We start from the raw sequence: 16,219 nt of genomic DNA on the forward strand, positions 1-16,219 counted from the left end.
TTCCTTGGACTCCCTGTGCTGGGCTGTCCATTCTGAAGGCAGCTCTTCTCCTTCAGTTAGTCTTTTCTGGAAATGTCCTCACGGTCGCCCAGAGGTGCGTTCCCTAGGTGAGTCTAAATCTAGTCAAAGTAACAATCAAGACCAGGCCGGCAAGATGGCTCATGGGTAAAAGTACGTGCTGTGCAAGGCTGATGACCTTGGTTTGATCTTGAAAACCCAGTGGAGGAAGGAATCAGCTCACAAAAGTTGTCATTTGACCTCATGTGTGTCCTTATTTGGGGCACTCCAGCCTGTATGTGAAGACTCAAAGTTGACATTAGGAGTCTTTCTAGGTTGCTTTTCACTTTGTTCTTTGAGGCAAACGGATCTCTGTAGTTCTTAGAGTGAGCTCTGTAAGCATCAACATGGATAGATGTCAGAATAATGACAAATGAAGAGGAAGCTGCTGAAGGCTATGAATGCTGTTTTGATATCATTGACAGTTGTGCACACTCCCATAGATGAGACCAGAGGTCAGTATGGGTGTCTTCCTCAGTTTCTCTTCACTTAATTATTTGAGGCAGGGTTACTGAGGCTGGAGCTTGTTGACCTGGCTAGACTGGCTGGTCATGGTCCCAGTCACCCTCCTGCCCATGTTTCCCCAGCACCCACTGGTCCCATTCCCCCTCTTACCCTGTCTCCCCAGAATCTATTAGTCCCAGGCCCCCTCTTACACAGTCTCCCCAGTACTGGGTTACAAGTGTGCATGGTTGTATTTGGCCTTTCACATGAGGGTAGGAGATGAAATTCAGATCCTTATGCTTTTACGTCAGATTCTTACCAAGCCATTTCCTCAGCCCTATTAAAAAGATATTTTTAAAGCAGTATATGCACATACACCTGTTCGTTTTATTATTCTTTGCTGTTTTCTCTGTTACAAATATTTCACAATATAAAATCAATCATATAATAATACATTAAATATTATCAACACTCTATTAATATACTATATATTAAAACATTGTATATAATAAAATTAATATATAATAATTTTAGAAATGCCCTTCATTATAAATTTAACCCAAATTTAGGTTTCATTCCACTTTCACCATGTCAGAGTTGGGATTTGGGAGGAGAAGGGGAGAGAGAAGGCAAAATGAAGGAACCTGGAAGAAGCTAGAGTGAGTGTATGCTGCATGACACTGGATCAGGTAGCTGGAAAAAAGGTTACTGAGCCTTGATCATCATGGGCCTTCTCTATCAGCCTGAGGGATTTAGATTTTGTTCTTAAGCAGTTGGGGGTTCATTCAAAGCCTGCAATGAGGAGAGAAGGAGTATAAAAATACGTCAGAAGACAGTTTAAAGCTAGGACAGGTTTCTTGCTTCTGTCCGAGGGTGAGTGCGTGCATCGGAGTTAAACAGGCAGAGTGGTAAGCAGGTATCCGTGGCCTTTTAGGCCTGAAGTGTCTGTGTTATTAGCTTAGGGCTCGGAACTGCCAAAGAATGGCAGGCAAGGCATCCATGGGTACAGTGGACTCCTTGTCCCTAGGATCTGATCTGTGATTCAACCCACCAGAGCTCAGGAGTAAGTTTGGGAAATGCTGCATCTGTGCTAACACACACAGGTCTTGGTCATCATCTCCAAATGGTCCAGTAGATGACCTCACACAGCACTGGCACTGCATTAGGTATTACAGGTAATCTGAAGGCGATGGAAGTGTGTGGGCGGCTGTGTGGAGATGATATGCAAACAGTCTATCAGTTTATACAAAAGGACTTGAGCATCCCATGATGTGCGTGTCCTTCAGCACCCGGGAGCCAATCCCTTACTCACACAGAGGGGTGGCTGCATAATTGCCTCCCACACCAGGTTTCCTCTTGCTGAAAGATAAATCCCTCTCTCAAACAGGACTCCTCGGGCCCTCCATGGTCTGGCCTTGTCCGTCTGCAACCTCTGGTTGTCCCCTTGACCTTGACAGTCTTTCCTTGAATTTGGCCTTTGTGCATGCTCTTCCCTGGCCCTGATTCAGCAGTCTTTTCTACCTCTTCACTTGAAACTCCTGCTCTTCTTTAGATCCAGCTGGGACAGGCCTGGCTCTAGGTTTGGCACCCTTCTGGTGTGTCCCCGGCAGACTCCTAAGACTAGATGTTGTACAGTACCTCGGTGTGGTTCCTGATGTACTGCAGGCAGGGACTATGTCCCTATCGCACATTGCTGTGTGCCAAGCGCCTAGCCCAGGGCCTAGCAGTAGTGTGTGTATTTAGTAAATACTGGCAGAGAGCATGCTGTGTATGTTCTGTGCTTTCAAGTCATATGACACTATACTGTTGGCCACTTGTGCTCTTATGCTTGGATGGCCTGGCAAAACTTTATTGTTATTGTTATTATTATTTTATTGTATGTGTATGGGTGTTTTGCCTGTGTATACATTGTGCATCACGTGCCTGCCTGGTGCCTGTGGAGGCCAGAGCATCAAGTCCCCTGGAACTAAAATTACAGACACTTGTGGGTGCTGAGATGGAACCTTGGTCCACTGGAAGAGCAGCCAGTGTTCTTAACCACTGAGCCATCTCTCCAGCCCTAGCAAAGCTTTTTGGTAGTGGAGGTTTCGTATGTTTTGTTTTGATTTTTATGTCTCTTGTGGTATAGTAAGCTAAAATAATACCGTGGGATTTACCCTGGACCGTGGCCCGGAGCCTGCACTCTGGTGAGGAAGCAAGTGGATTGTGGGAAGCTGGTATTGGTGGCCCCTTGAGAGTCATTGCCTCAGTTCCCTTTTCTACCTTCAGGAGTCAACACTTGCCTTTGAAAGGCCCTCATCCATCTGTGTGATTTTCCCCAGATGCAGTAATTTTATTAATTTTATGATATTTCAAGATGTCTGAAATTAGCTCCAAAGATACTGCCAAATATTAGTGAAAATGAAAAATTTAAATATCTCAATTTAAAAATCATTGTTTGTTCTACATAGTAAATTAATTTTTTTATGTGTGAGGTGTTGTGTATGTGTGTGGTATATGTGTGTTGTGTGTGCGTACATGCATGCATACACACATATGCATACCTGTGTGTTTGTGTGGAAATCTGGGTTGACACGGGTGTCTTTCCTTGACTACTTTCTACCTTCTTTCCTGAGGCAGGTTTCTCACTGAATCTGAAACTCATCTATTTGGCTAGTCTGACTGTTCAGGGAGCTTCAGAGATTTACAATTTCTGTTTCCTGCCCCTTCTCCCCAAGAATCTGCGGTTACAGCATGTGCTACCATGTGTGGTTTTTTTACATGGGTGCTGGGGAGCCAAATGCAGATTGTCAGTCCTGCATGGCAGGCTTCTTATTGACTGAGTCGTCTTCCAAGACCCATAGTACTTTAAAGAAAAATTGAGGCGGAGGGAGTGTGTGTGTGTGCAAGGTTTCTCTGTGTAGTCATGGCTGTCCTAGAACCCGCTCTGTAGACCAGGCTGGCCTTGAACTCACAGAGATCCACCCGGCTCTGCCTCCTGAGTGCTGGGATTAAAGGGGCGTGTGCCACCACTGCCCAATTTAAAAAAAAAAATTAAGATTTATTTGTTTTATTATATGTATGAGTATTTTGCCTTTCCATATGTATATGCACCACATACATACCTGGTGTATGCGGAGGTCAGAGAAGGGTGTTGGATCCCCCGGAACTTGAGTTATAGATGGTTGAGAACCACTATGTAGGTGCTGGGAATTGAATCCAGGTCCTCTGCAAGAGCAACAAGTATTCTTAACTGCTACACCATCTTTCCAGACCCCTTAATACCTTTTCTAGGTAAAAGGGGATAGGGATGGTGTTAAGAAATCAATCATGCCGTCAGTGATGGTGCACATTTTTAATCTCAGCACTTGGAGGCAGAGGCAGGGGGATCTCTGTGAGTTTGAGGCCAACCTAGTCTACAAAGTGAGTTCCAGGATAGCCAGGGCTACACAGAGAAACCCTGTCTCGAAAAAACAAAACCAAACAGAGCAAAAAGAGAAACCAAGCACACGATGAAAGGACTTGCTGTTTTCATGAGGAGCTGGGGGAGAGTCTCCAGGGGAGATGACGGTTAGAATAGAAAGGTGCACAGCCAGATGTGCGTCTCGTCATCTGTATAGCCTATGCACAGACATGCACATGCATGCACACACATATCCATCCACACCACTGCTCCTGTGTGTTGACTGTTTCTGGCAGGATTCACTAGAAACAGTGGGCGCTCTCAGGAGACACACGCAGAGCTGGGACCCGAGGGAAGGAAGCATGCTTGCTTTTCCCCTGTGTTCTCTTTGGACCTGGAACTATTATGTTATTGCTTGTGCAGGAGGGTTTTGTGGGCTGTCTGTCTGACTTGGCACTCACTGTGTAGACCAGGTTTGCATCAATCCTCCTGCCTCTGTCTCCCGAGTGCTGGGATGGATTACAGGCATGTGTGACTATGCCCAGCTGTGACTAATCACCTTTTCATTAGGAAGGGAAGGAGACAACTCCAAACACATGGTCACATGGATGGCCCTGGTTAAACTTCTAAACTTGGTGTAAAATAAAACAAAAGGACACAAATGTGAGAAAGATTTGTAGGGGACAGAGGGACAGACAGCTGTTGTAAGGAGACAGGAGAGGGTGGGATGTGAGAGTGGTCACTGTACATTATATACATGTGTAAAACTTTAAAAATATAAGTTTGTCCAAAAAAAAAGGAAAGGAAAAATGACAGCATTTACCTGTGTCTCTCCAGCTCTGTCTCTCTGTCTCTGTATGTCTCAGGCATGCACAAACACATGGGTATGTGCACATACTTGCACACACAATGATGGTGATTAAGTACGTTATGGACTTTTTTCCCTTAAGATTTATTTATTTTTCTCATGTATGTATGAGTGTTTCGCCTTCATGTATGTGTGTGCACCACATGTGTACCTGGTGCCTGCAGAGGTCAGAAGAGGGCATCTGAGTCCCCTGGATCTGGAGTTATGGGCAGTTGTGAGCCAATGTGTGGGTGCTGGGAATCGAACCCAGGTCCTCTGGAAGAACAGTCAGTGCTCTTAAACGCTGAGCCATCTCTCCAGCCCCCAAGTTGTCTCTTGACCGAAGTCTTCTCCTTGCACTTTTCCTCGTTTATAATACAGAAGGACCTGGCTGATTCAGCTATGTGTCCTCTGATCTTAACTTGGGTGCTTGGGGACAGGAAGTAATCTTTGCTTCTTGTGTTCTGAAGGCTTAACAAAAACGCTTGTGCATGTTTGGTCCTTTACTAAGGGAAACCATACGTCAATATCTTCATTCACCTGGTTGTGGACTGTGTTTTGGCCATGGATTCTGATTGCCCTTGCTTTTTAGGCTTCTAATTACTGAGCTGTGTTTTGACCTTTTGAAAGTGAACATTCCCATTAAGTGAGTGTCGATTACATCCAAACTTCTTTTCCTCTTGCCTGTCTGATGAGGAAGAGGCTGGTGAGAAATGGTTCTGAAGGAGTCTAACAGCAAGTGCCTCATTTCCGCTCTTGGCATCTTCTGGTTGCTTTGCAGGCCCCTTTTGGATATGCGCCACCTTGGTCTTTGCCATAGCAATTAGTGGGAACCTTTCCAACTTCTTAATCCATCTGGGAGAGAAGACATACCATTACGTGCCCGAATTCCAAAAAGGTAGGTGAATAGTATGACTTGTGTCGGATGTGGACTGTTCATAACCGAGCTCTTACCCTCTGAGCACACTGTCCAGTCTCTAGACACTGCACCCCGGCTCTCAAATACAGCTCCCACCTCAGAGTTCTCCACCTCACATCTGTATACCCACAGTCCTCCTCCCCACCGTGGTAAGATGCTATTGCATATAACCTTCCATCCTAAATGTATATTGTTCACTGGCACACATACATCCACAGTGTCGTAAATCTATGTGATTTTTAGGGAAGCTCTCAGACTGAATAGTGAGTGATTGGAGTTTATTCTAAAAATATACAAAATGGCTAAAGCGGTGTGCCTGAGGTCCTGACTGTAGCAGTGTTTGCATTATCCGGGGACTACAAACAACAGAGGCATTGTTCTTTAAGTTCGGATGGCTCAGCTAGCTGAGATGCCTGTAACCACTAATTATAAAGCACCTAGAGCATCGTGGGAAGCCAGTCACTACGCCAAACGGGTGCCTGTGACGCTGGCAGTTTTGCTAATGACAAATATGCAGTGGTCGAGACTTGGAGAGGACCACACAGAACGGGACCCCAGCGTGGGCTCGTAAATGACATTCTGGCTTTAAAATGTCCTTCTTTCTTTCTCCTACTCTTCTTTGACTTGTGTGTGTGCATGTGTGTGTGTGCGAGCATAAGCCCGTATATAAGTGTGAACACATGTGTCACATTTCACATGTGGAGGTCAGTGGACACCCTGGGTGTTGGTCCTCGCTACCTTGTTTGAGGTGAAGTTATCTGTTGGCTGCTGCATGCTCCAGACTAGCTGGCCTGTAAGGTTCCAGGGGTCCCCTGCCTCCGCCTCCACATAGGAGCACGAGGGTCCCAGATTCACACCGCTGTATTCAGCTTTAATGGCATCTAGGGAATCCTGACTCAGTCCTCACCCTCACCATAAGTGCTTACCCCCTGAGCTGACACCCGTCACTAAACTTCTTATCTTAAACAATGACAACCACTGTTGGCAGTAAAGAGGAAACAGGTTACAGGGACTTGCAGGTGACATCCAGTCCAGAGTGGAGGAAGGTTGGCCTGGTTAGAGTTTGCCAAGGCCTGGTGTCCTTCCCTACCACCCTGCTAGGAGGCCGTGCGCAGCCTGGATGAGAGCCCAGGCTCCGGAACTGAACACGGGCCGCAGGTCCCAGCCCTGCCCCTAACTCCCCTCTTAGGCAATGTTCCGAGTCTCAGATTCCTCATTGGCAAACGGAAATGATAATACTCACAGTATAGGGCTATTCTAAGAACCAAGAGTCAAGCCAGATGTGGTTGCTCATTCATGTAGAAGTCAGGGGAGAAGAGTCTAAGGTTAGCCCAGACAGTGAGTTCTAGGACAACATGAGCTACACGGTGAGACCCTGTTTCAGGAAAAAAAAAAAAGAGTTTTTGATGTGTAATGAGGTTGGAATAGTGGTATATAGGAAACAAATTCAATAACTATAATTATTGTCATGTTTATGTGTATGTATGTATAAAGGCATGTATTTATGTGAGTGCATTCATGTATTCTTCCTTTTCTTTTTCTCCTTTACTCTGTGTAAATGTGTGTGAGAGAAGTGTGTGTATGTGTGTGTGAGAGAGAGAGAGAGACAGACAGACAGACAGACAGAGAAAGCCAGAGTCCATGTATCTTTCTATTTCTCTCTTTTTACCTTTTTTTGTTTGTTTGTTTGTTTTGAGACAGGGTTTCTCTGTGTAGTCCTGGCTGTCCTGAAACTCCCTCTGTAGACCAGGCTGGCCTAGAACTCGGAGATCCACCTGCCTCTGCCTCCCAAGTGCTGGGATTAAAGGTGTGTGCTATCACCATCTGGTAGTCCTGTTTATTTATTTATTTTTATTTTATTTTTTGGTTTTTTGAGACAGGGTTTCTCTGTGTAGTTTTGGTGCCTGTCCTGGATCTTGCTCTGTAGACCAGGCTGGCCCCAAACTCACAAAGATCTAACTGGCTCTGCCTCCCAAGTGCTAGGATTAAAGGTGTGGGCCACCACCACCTGGCCTCTATGTTTAATCCAATGGCTTTTTCTGTCCTCTGATCTTCAGGCAAGTTTTATTAGGGTACACAATATATCACCATAGGAAACGGAAACAGGAAGGTTTAGTAACTCTCCACCTGGAGTTGCTTTGCCTAGGATTAGAACCTTGACTTGGAATCTGCTTTGCCTCAGACACCGCATTGCCTCTCGTAAAGCTCTAGAGTGCAGGGTCTGATGTCCAGCCAGTGCTTAATAAGCAGTAGCTACAGCCAGGGTAGAATTTCCTTCCCCTTCCCTTCTCCACCCAAGGAAAAGGGATTATGTTAGCAGAGCTGCATGTGGCTCAAAAAGGGCATATTCCAACATGAGAAAAAGCTGCCATGGGGCCCTCCAAGGTTCTGGACAATGGCATGCTTTAATCAGAGTCTGGCTGTAATTGCTAGGAGGGGCCTGTTTTTGCAGGAGGTGCTAATTGAATTGTTCACTGATTTTCACGTTGGAAGGGTGGGTGCCTTGCCTTAGCATGCTCTAGGATTGTCACTCCAGAAGCAGGAAGACAGTCTTGGGAGTGCTGCTCTTTAGGAGAGGCGAGGAGACCAGGAGACCTTCCCGTGATGGTTCCCAGGAGCTGCTAACAAGCGTGTCTGCTGCCGCCGACGCAGAGTTATTTATGTGGGGAAGAAACTAGTGTGAGGTTAGTTCAGGCACTCCTGAGCTAGAAGTCTGTATTTTAGAGACAGATCACTAGACAGCATGCAGAGCAGGATAATCTGTACCCAGGGCATTTTAATACATTTGCTAAAGAAATTAGTGTCAGCTCTTGTTTTGCTAGGGAGGAAAACGTGTTCTTCCAGGGGAATAGTTGGATTTTATTTGATCCAAAAGTTCAGCGTACTTAGACATGTTTTGGTATGGCTCTCTGAAGTATTTCAGTTACGTAATTCAGTTGTTTCAGTTAGTAGTTTTTAGTCACTGAGTCCTATAAAACCATATAGGAGACTGGTCACTACCACAAAGATGCATGCTAAGGAATCATTAGATCAGCAAATATTTATAAAGCACCTACTATGTGTCAGGTGCTGTGCCAGGCCCAGGAAATACAGAGCAGAAAAAGGGTGTGAAGCAGCTGGGTGGAGGTGGCACATAACTTTAATTAATCCCAGCACTTGGGAGGCAGAGGCAGATGGATCTCTGTGAGTTCGAGGCTAGCCTGGTCTACAGAGGGAGTTCCAGAACAGCCAGGGCTACACAGAGAAACCCTGTTTCAAAAAACAAAACAAAATCCGGGCGGTGGTGGCTCGCGCCTTTAATCCCAGCACTTGGGAGGCAGAGCCAGGCGGATCTCTGTGAGGCCAGCCTGGGCTACAGAGTGAGTTCCAGGACAGGCTCCAAAGCTACACAGAGAAACCCTGTCTCGAAAAAACAAAACAAATAAACAAACAAACAAACAAAAAAAACCCATGAAGCATCCTGACAGTGTGCTTGCTAAAGGCTTGATGGAGACAGAACTGTCTGTCATTTGCAGTGTCCATAGCGGCCACCATCATCTATGCCTATGCCTGGCTCGTGCCTCTGGCTCTCTGGGGCTTCCTCATGTGGAGAAACAGCAAAGTGATGAACATCGTTTCCTACTCGTTTCTGGAGATCGTGTGCGTCTACGGCTACTCGCTCTTCATTTATATCCCCACAGCAGTGAGTACCATGCCAAGTGGAGTAAGCGGAGCTGTTTGGGGTGGAAGATTCACCAGAGTATTCCACGGGGGCCTTGTTATTTCCATCCTGCTGCTCCCACGCCCCTGGAGGTTCCTTTTGATTGTGAAGTGCAGGATGAATGAGTGCGGGGAAGGCAAGGGCTCTGGCTGTGTCAGGAGCCCTGGGTTAGGCCATCCATCGGCATGCTGGTGGAGTGCTCTGCGAAGCCACATAGCAGTTCGTGTCCCGCTGCTGAGCGGCTCAGGGGCTTGTGGACATAGGTGCTGGGGATGGACAGACACCTCTGAACACTCCCTCATGCTCTCGCCTTGTCCAGGTGCTGTGGATCATTCCCCAGAGAGTTGTTCGTTGGGTCCTAGTCATGATTGCCTTGGGCATCTCGGGCTCTGTGCTGGCAATGACATTTTGGCCAGCTGTTCGTGAGGATAACCGGCGCGTCGCCTTGGCCACCATTATAACGATCGTGTTGCTTCACGTGCTGCTGTCCGTGGGCTGCTTGGTATGTCCTTACTGTGCCCTCGGGGGGTGCTTTTAAACGTTTATTTCTTGTGGATGTACCGGTGTAGGCACGTGCATGTGGAGGTCAGTCAGTTCTCTATTTCCATCACATGGGTTCTGGGGATGAAGCTCGTTCCATTAGCCTTCCCTGCAAGCATCTTTATCTGATGAACCATCTCTCCAGCTCTCTGGGTGTGTATCATACACAAATGTCAACACTTTGCAAAATCCTCAAGCTGTTAGACTCAGTAGCGCTCTCTTTCTCTCTCTCTCTCTCTCTCTCTCTCTCTCTCTCTCTCTCTCTCTCTCTCTCTCTCTCTCTCTCTTTCTTTTTTCTTTCTTTCCTTTTTTTTTTTTCTCCCCCAGACAGGGTTTCTCTGTGTAGCCCTGGCTGTCCTGGATCTCACTCTGTAGACCAGGCTGGCCTTGAACTCACAGAGATCCGCCTGCCTCTGCCTCCCAAGTGCTGGGATTAAAGGCATGCGTCACCACCGCCTGACCACTGTGGTTCTTTTAAAACTGACACTGTGACCCAGACATCAAGACTGTCCCGGAAGGAAGGTGGCAAAGGTGTGAGGATTGGATTGTAGTGTGTGGCTTTCCTGGCGTCTGTGATGTGGTTAAGATTCAATGTCTGGCCCGAGAGGTATGAGTGGCCACATGTCTCTCTACAGGGCGGGGAACAGGATGGGGGACTCTGCCCGCTGCTACCTTTTTGGTTTTCTGTCCATGGCTAGATAGATGTTGGACATTTAAAGTTTCCTGGCTGGTTAGAATGAAGGAAAAAAAAAAGATTTCATGGGTGGGAAGCTTAAGATTGGAGTCAATTATAGACAAGTGGATTGTTTCTAAGGCACATAGTATTTGAAGGCTGTTGGGTGTGCCTGAGTGTCCTTTCAGGAGGAGCGTATGCTTTTGAGTCGTGCAGGCCTGGTAGAAATTTTATTTATTTACTTATTTATTATTTTTTAGTTAAAAGGGAGGTTTATTTTGTGGGGTAACTTACAAGTAAGGGATTGGTTACAGGGTCTGAGAAAGGTGTAGCACAGTCCAGCAGTGTTCTCTGGAGAACTCTGCTCAGTCTACCTCCAGCGTGCAGGACCCAGGAACCAAGAGAGCCGGCCCATCAGGATCTCGGGTCTTGAGCGTCCTCTCTCGGCTCTGCCTTGTAGGTGTGACGGTTACCGAAGCCTCAATGGGGGTGGTAGTTCCAGGTCAAAGCTGAACCGGCTACCCACTACAAGGAAGTGTCATTGTCATTATTAAGGACACATTTCAGGGGGCTGGAGAGATGGCTCAGCTTTCAGAGCATGGGCTGCTCTTGCAGAGGACCTGGGTTCAGTTCTTAGCACCCACAGGGAAGGTCACAACCATCTGTAACTTCAGTTCCAGGGATTCAGTGTCTTCTTCTGACCTCCATGAGCTCCAGGCACACACATAGTACACATACATACATGCAGGCAAAACACTTTTACACATGAAGTAAATAAATATTAAAAAACAAACAAGCAGGGGGTGGAGAGATGGCTCAGAGGTTAAGAGCACTGGCTGCTCTTCCAAAGGTCCTGAGTTCAATTCCCAGCAACCACATGGTGGCTGAAAACCATCTGTAATGAGATCTGGTTCTCTCTTTGGTCCTGCAGAGATACATGCAGGCAGAACACTGTATACATAATAAATAAATAAATATTTCTAAAAAAAATCCATTTTGGAGGGATGAGGATGTGACCTAATGTGTAAACTCACTTGCTCTACAAGTGTGAGGACCTGAATTTGAATTCCCAGCACCCACATAAAAAGCTAGGCATGTGGACATGGTGGCATGCATCCTTCAGCCCTAGCTCTTGGGAGGCAGAGGCAAGCAGATCTCTGTGAGTTCCAGGTCAGCTAGAGCTACATAGACCCTGCCTGACTCACGGGTGAGAAAAAGCTGGGCATGACTCCATGTGCCTGTGACTCCAGCGTTAGGGGTTGGAGACAGGTTGATCCTGGGAGCTCACTGGCCCATCAGCCTTACTGAATGGCAAACTTCCACTTCAGTGAGGGATCCTATCTCAAACCAATAAGGTGGAAGGTATGTGATGTTTCGCCCTGTTTTCTACTTGAACATAACATTGTGAATCTGTACACTCATTGCATATCACACACACACCCACACACACACCCACACACACCCCAAATCAAATCAAATTAAATGGTAAAAGGACCCATTTTGGGGTTGGGGCATAGCTCTGTTGATACAGTGCTTGCTTATCCTGCACAGGGTCCTGGGTTTGTTCCCTGGACCACATAAACTGGGTGTCGTGGTGCACACCTGTAATTCTCTTGCTTGGGAAGTCGAGGCAGGAGGAGGGAAGCTTCAACATCATCCTCAGCTACATAAGGAGCTGGAGGTCAGACAGACCTTACCTAAAAAAAAAAAAGTCTGTGGTACCTGTGCCAGGACCTGCAGGGTCTTTTACTGCCCGAGACACTCCCTTCTCAGGTAATGGTACTGAAGGTGGAATTTCCCTGCCCATCTTGCTGCTCAAGAATTTTCTAGAAGAGAGCCAATGATGAGATGGCTTAGTGGGTAGAGATGCTTGCCGCCAAGCTTCATGACCTGAGTTCAAGCTCCAGGACCCACCTGATGGAAGGAGCAAACCAGTTCCTTCACATTGTCCCCAGATCTCCACACGTGCTCTGTACCTCTCGTGCTCGCCCCTACACTAATAAATACAATTTAAAGGTAAAATACTTTTCTAAAAGAGAGCATCATTATGAAATGGAAAGAGCTCTGACCTGGGAGGTGCTCAGTGATGTAAACTGAGGCAGCTTAGCCGTCACAATCTCAGTTTTCCTTTCTTTCCGGGCTTCAGTGAGAGTCAGCACAGGGCAGGAAACCCCTCCTCTCCTGGGAAGGGTTCTTCAGGTCAAAGGCATCAGCAGAAGTTCCCAGGGCCACTCTGCTGCAAATTGTAACCTAATGCTCTCCCAGGAGTGACCCAAGGTCACACAGCTCATAAACTGACTCGGGCTCTTGTTTCACACTGTGACCCTGGCCTTAGTTGGTCCTCTCCCTGGGCCATCTGTGACCTGGACTTGTCACATCGAATACTCAGCTAAGGCGGGGGAGAGGCAGAGGTAGGAGGAAGGCACATTCCACTCAGCTCTGAAGGTCTCCCGATCCGGGCGCCTTGGACTGTGGGCAGAGGTGTCCACCAGGAGAGGGGCCCTTCTGGTGGAGAAGTTGCTGTGTTCTGGACAGAGGGAGGGAGCCCTCAGTGGTCAGATGTTGAGCCAGGGCCCTGTGTTGGACATGGCTTCTCTCTCCTGGGGGAGGGGTCATCAGAAGAGAGGAAGCCAGGGATCCAGTCCTGCTCACCCACCCCGGCTTTGGTCATTTCCCTACTCTGGACTCCTTTCTCTTCCCGTAGGTAAAGGGGCCGATCGTGCACATCATAGTACTGTCTGCCTGGTTGGGAGGACTGGATGAGATATGCAGCATGAGAATTATGACAAGTTAGCCGGGTCTGGTGGCTCACATCTGTCATCCCAGTACTTGGGAGGCTGAGGCAAGAAGAGGGCCACCAGCGTGTGGCCTGTCTGGGCCTCACAGTGAGCTCTATGCCATTCGGAGGTCTGCAGCAAGACCCTGACTTATGAACAAGGAGCTGCTGGGAGGATGGCTCAGTTGACAAGGTGCTCCCAGAGGACCCAGTTCAGTCCCCAGAACCCATTTAAAAAGAGCTGGGCGTGGGATCCCAGGCCTGGGGGAATGGAGACAGGTGGGTCCCCGAGGCTCACTGTCAGGCAGCTTAGCCTACTTGTTGAGTTCTAAATTAGTGAGAGACTTGTGTGTTTTTGAAAGAGGAGGAGGAGGAGAGTGCCAGAGGAATAAACTTGAGCTTGGGCTCTGACCTGCACACACATGTTCACGTGTATCTACACACCACATACAGGAGAACATGTACATAGACACACATATACAGAAAAGGAGAGAAAGAAAACTATATCTCTTCATGTAATCAGAAGACATCATTATTATTGAAAGTGGGAGGAGGAGTTGGCTGGAGTCACTTGGGCTGAGGGGTGGTACCAGCTGAACCAGACAGCCTAGCCTGGCCTTCCCACTTTCCCTTGGGAAACCCGGGCTGGTGTTTTTGTCTGAGTGCGGTGATGTGTGTGGCAGCCCCACACCCGCTGAGGTTCCCCCAGGACTTGTCTTGAAAGTGATCTCCACACACACCTGGCGGGGACAGCGGAGGAAGCATCCAGAGGGTGGGTCCTCAGTGGGGTGTTCGAGAGTCGACAAGCCTACGTTTGAATGAGTCCTGCTGCCCTCAGAGAGACCGGAGCATCCTGGCTCACAGTGCCTCAGGATGGGCTGGGCCGGGCTCAGACACTGTCAGATCACAGGCTGTGTAGACACTAGAAGAGAGTGCCTTTTAGAGACCGTCTTATCAACCTTTTTACAGACAAAACGGAAGAGGTAGGGAGGCCGTTCTGGAGCCACAGTGACAGTGGCTAGTGCCGATGAGGGACCTGGGCCATCCAGCCCTGAGGCTCAGATAATCCTGAGGAGGGTTTCCTCCAGTGGTCGGAAGAAATCATTCCTTCCCTTGCTGACCTACTCAGTGCTCCTGGAAGAGGTCCTGAGGAGCCCAGGATAGTATGGGTACCCTGGCCTCTGACTCACTCATGTCCCCCAAACAGAGGAATTTCCTCTCTTTGTGCCAGAAAACAGCTATAAGAAAAGCCTTTAAAAGTAGGTTTGCCCTGGGGACGTGATAAGCTAGAAGGAATATATGGGATAAGGCAAAGAGAAACTGTAAGAGATCTGTTAGGAGTGTCAAGGTTGGAACAGTCTGGGAAACCCGAGCATGTCGTGTTGGCGCCCTCTTCTGGCTCAATAAGGGCAGAGCTGCTGGAAAGAGTTCTTAGCTTTTTTAACCTTTGCACCTTCCTGAGCCACCAATGCCAAGGGCATCCTGAGCCTCCGGTAGCCCTTGGTATAGTAACAGTTTCACCTTCCCTTTGAAGGGAAGCTCAAGGCTAACAAGATGGGTGTTTTTCGAGGCTAACGCTAGCATCCTCGGACCTCAAGGCAGGAGGGAAGATCTTTGCTGCCTTCTCTCTCCCACCACCCGATTCCTGACAGCTAAACCGGGTGGTGAGTGGAAGCGCTCCTCACACTCTTCATTTCCAAGTACTAGGGAGTGAAGCGAGCCCAGCCCTTTCTTTTCAAGGTCCCTGCATCTCTCCTCAACCAACTGCTTTAGCAACAGTTGGCTCCTAAGCCTCTGTCTGCTTACTATCATGCCAACCCCGATGAGACGCAGGGAACACAGTCAGTCCCTGTGTGACACAGTAGTTGCAAAGGTGAGCTTTGGAGTCAGGTGAGCACAGCTGTGAGCCCTGGCTCCCTGCTCCTCCGTGCCTACTGATGATCCAAGTCTCTGTGAGCCTTGGTATCTGCACCTGTCAGGTGGGGATCATTGTAACGGCCCCTCAAGGTCGTTAGGAAGATTCAGGTGTACAACATAGCACACCCAGTGAACGGGAACTAAGCTTTAAAAGGTTGAGTGAGATAGACAGACATACAGACTGGTGGCTGCAGTTTGGTGTGATGACAGATGTGACGGGGGAGGGGACCCCCGAAGACTGTTAACGTGGCTCCTGGAAGAACGCTCACCTGGCTTCCTGCTGTCTCTCTTTTCCGGCAGGCTTACTTCTTTGACGCCCCAGAGATGGATCACCTCCCAACGACTACAGCCACTCCCAACCAGACAATCGTGGCCGCCAAATCCAGCTAACAGGGAACGCAGTTTTCATCGTCTCGTGTGGTACGTTACAAACGGGCAGGAGCATCAGCTCTGCGTTAGCATGAAGGACAGGAGGCTAGACCCTGTGTCTTTCTGCACACCTTCGTGTGGGTATGTTTCTGTTGTTGAAGATTGCGTTTTGAAGTCCACGTCCTGTCTTCCTGCAGAGCTGGGAAGCGTGGGCTCTTAGATCCCGGGCAATGGAGTCTCTGCTGTCATTATACTTACTTTCTCTACTTCCTGTGTACTTTCCAGTGGCACAGGAGGCTTTCTTCATTTCTTAACTGTCCCAGTGATTTTTCCGTATCTCTCTGACTTCTCAGGCTGGCCTCTGAAACCTGTGTTGCGATCTCTTGAATGACCTTCTGGAGTCTCTAAAGGCCTCTGAATTTTTCTGCCTCATTTCTTCAGGGCCTCTGAGGTTCTCCCTCCATGAATGTTAGCTGAGTGGGTTAGAGTGCAAGGAAAAGATCCAGCGTCATAACATAGGCTTTGCTTCCTGTTCTTCCTCCTTAGTGGACCAAGGCTGGGCCTTTTTTTGGTTGACAAGTTCCCATGTAGCCCA

General features: G+C 48.0%; 1 protein-coding gene across 4 annotated transcripts in view; it reads left to right on the plus strand.

Annotated features, from left to right (window-relative positions):
• The window catches only part of Yipf1 (Yip1 domain family member 1), a 36,353-nt gene extending 20,492 nt beyond the window's left edge, over positions 1-15,861 (plus strand). For 2 of the 4 annotated variants that reach the window (XM_059254643.1, XM_059254642.1), the window contains 4 exons: positions 5,512-5,628; positions 9,165-9,331; positions 9,669-9,851; positions 15,556-15,858. In XM_059254643.1, the coding sequence (XP_059110626.1) occupies positions 5,512-5,628; positions 9,165-9,331; positions 9,669-9,851; positions 15,556-15,645 (557 nt within the window). In that variant the 3' untranslated portion in view covers positions 15,646-15,858. Of the gene's footprint in view, positions 1-5,511; positions 5,629-9,164; positions 9,332-9,668; positions 9,852-15,555 lie in introns of all 4 variants that reach the window. The other 2 variants (XM_059254641.1, XM_059254640.1) reach the window with 2 other exon arrangements.
• Positions 15,862-16,219: the final 358 nt, after the last annotated feature.

The sequence above is a fragment of the Peromyscus eremicus genome, chromosome 2 (assembly GCF_949786415.1).
Source record: "Peromyscus eremicus chromosome 2, PerEre_H2_v1, whole genome shotgun sequence".
Lineage (NCBI taxonomy): Eukaryota > Metazoa > Chordata > Mammalia > Rodentia > Cricetidae > Peromyscus > Peromyscus eremicus.